At 40.0% G+C, this 628-nt stretch overlaps 1 protein-coding gene across 1 annotated transcript in view; it reads left to right on the forward strand.

Annotated features, from left to right (window-relative positions):
* Positions 1 to 195: 195 nt before the first annotated feature.
* Positions 196 to 628, forward strand: part of LOC119585832 (G-patch domain and KOW motifs-containing protein-like) — a gene marked incomplete in the record, with an annotated part of 6,987 nt that continues 6,554 nt past the window's right edge. Inside the window, 1 exon segment of the mRNA XM_037934561.1 lies at positions 196 to 518. Within this exon segment, the coding sequence (XP_037790489.1) occupies positions 373 to 518 (146 nt within the window).

Consider the following 628-nt stretch of genomic DNA (forward strand, 5'->3'; position numbering starts at 1 on the left):
TTAGATTATGGAAGGAACTATGAGCATCGTCTATACTTTGAGTGGAAAAGTCTTACGAATCTTACGATAATAAGAACCTATTTGTTTTAAAAACACACAGTTACAACATATGTAATGAAATAAGGTAGTGTTAGTTTTATTAATAAAACCACAAAAAGAACTCTCGAAGATAAACATATATACACATGATCCCTACAAAGCGAAGCAACAGGGGACGTTTATTATTGTTTTGCTGCAAAAGTTTTATATTTTCTAACAGGCGCAAGAGAGAAGACTAAGAAACGGCACAAGAAGAAGAAATCTCAGGGAATACAGGCTTTCTGGAGCGTGGGAGCCTCAAATTAAAACCAGGAGAAGCAAAAGGAGCCGGAAATGAGTGCCCCCAAGTTCAGTCTGTCTTTCTCGAGGAAGATAGAGAAGAAGACCCTCCAGCCCTCTGCAATACGCAACGATGCACCGGCGGAAGTCAGGGAGAAGACGGAGAACCTCGAGTCCATTGAAGAGAATGTCTTGAAGACGTAAGTCGTGAGTGGGAGGTTTAAAAGCGTCATTTTTTTTAAAGCATTGTCCATTTCTCCTTTCACTGGGTAAGGCACAGAGATTACATTGTTTATACTGGGTAGCTTTA

The sequence above is a fragment of the Penaeus monodon genome, chromosome 20 (genome assembly GCF_015228065.2).
Source record: "Penaeus monodon isolate SGIC_2016 chromosome 20, NSTDA_Pmon_1, whole genome shotgun sequence".
Classification (NCBI taxonomy): Eukaryota; Metazoa; Arthropoda; class Malacostraca; order Decapoda; family Penaeidae; genus Penaeus; species Penaeus monodon.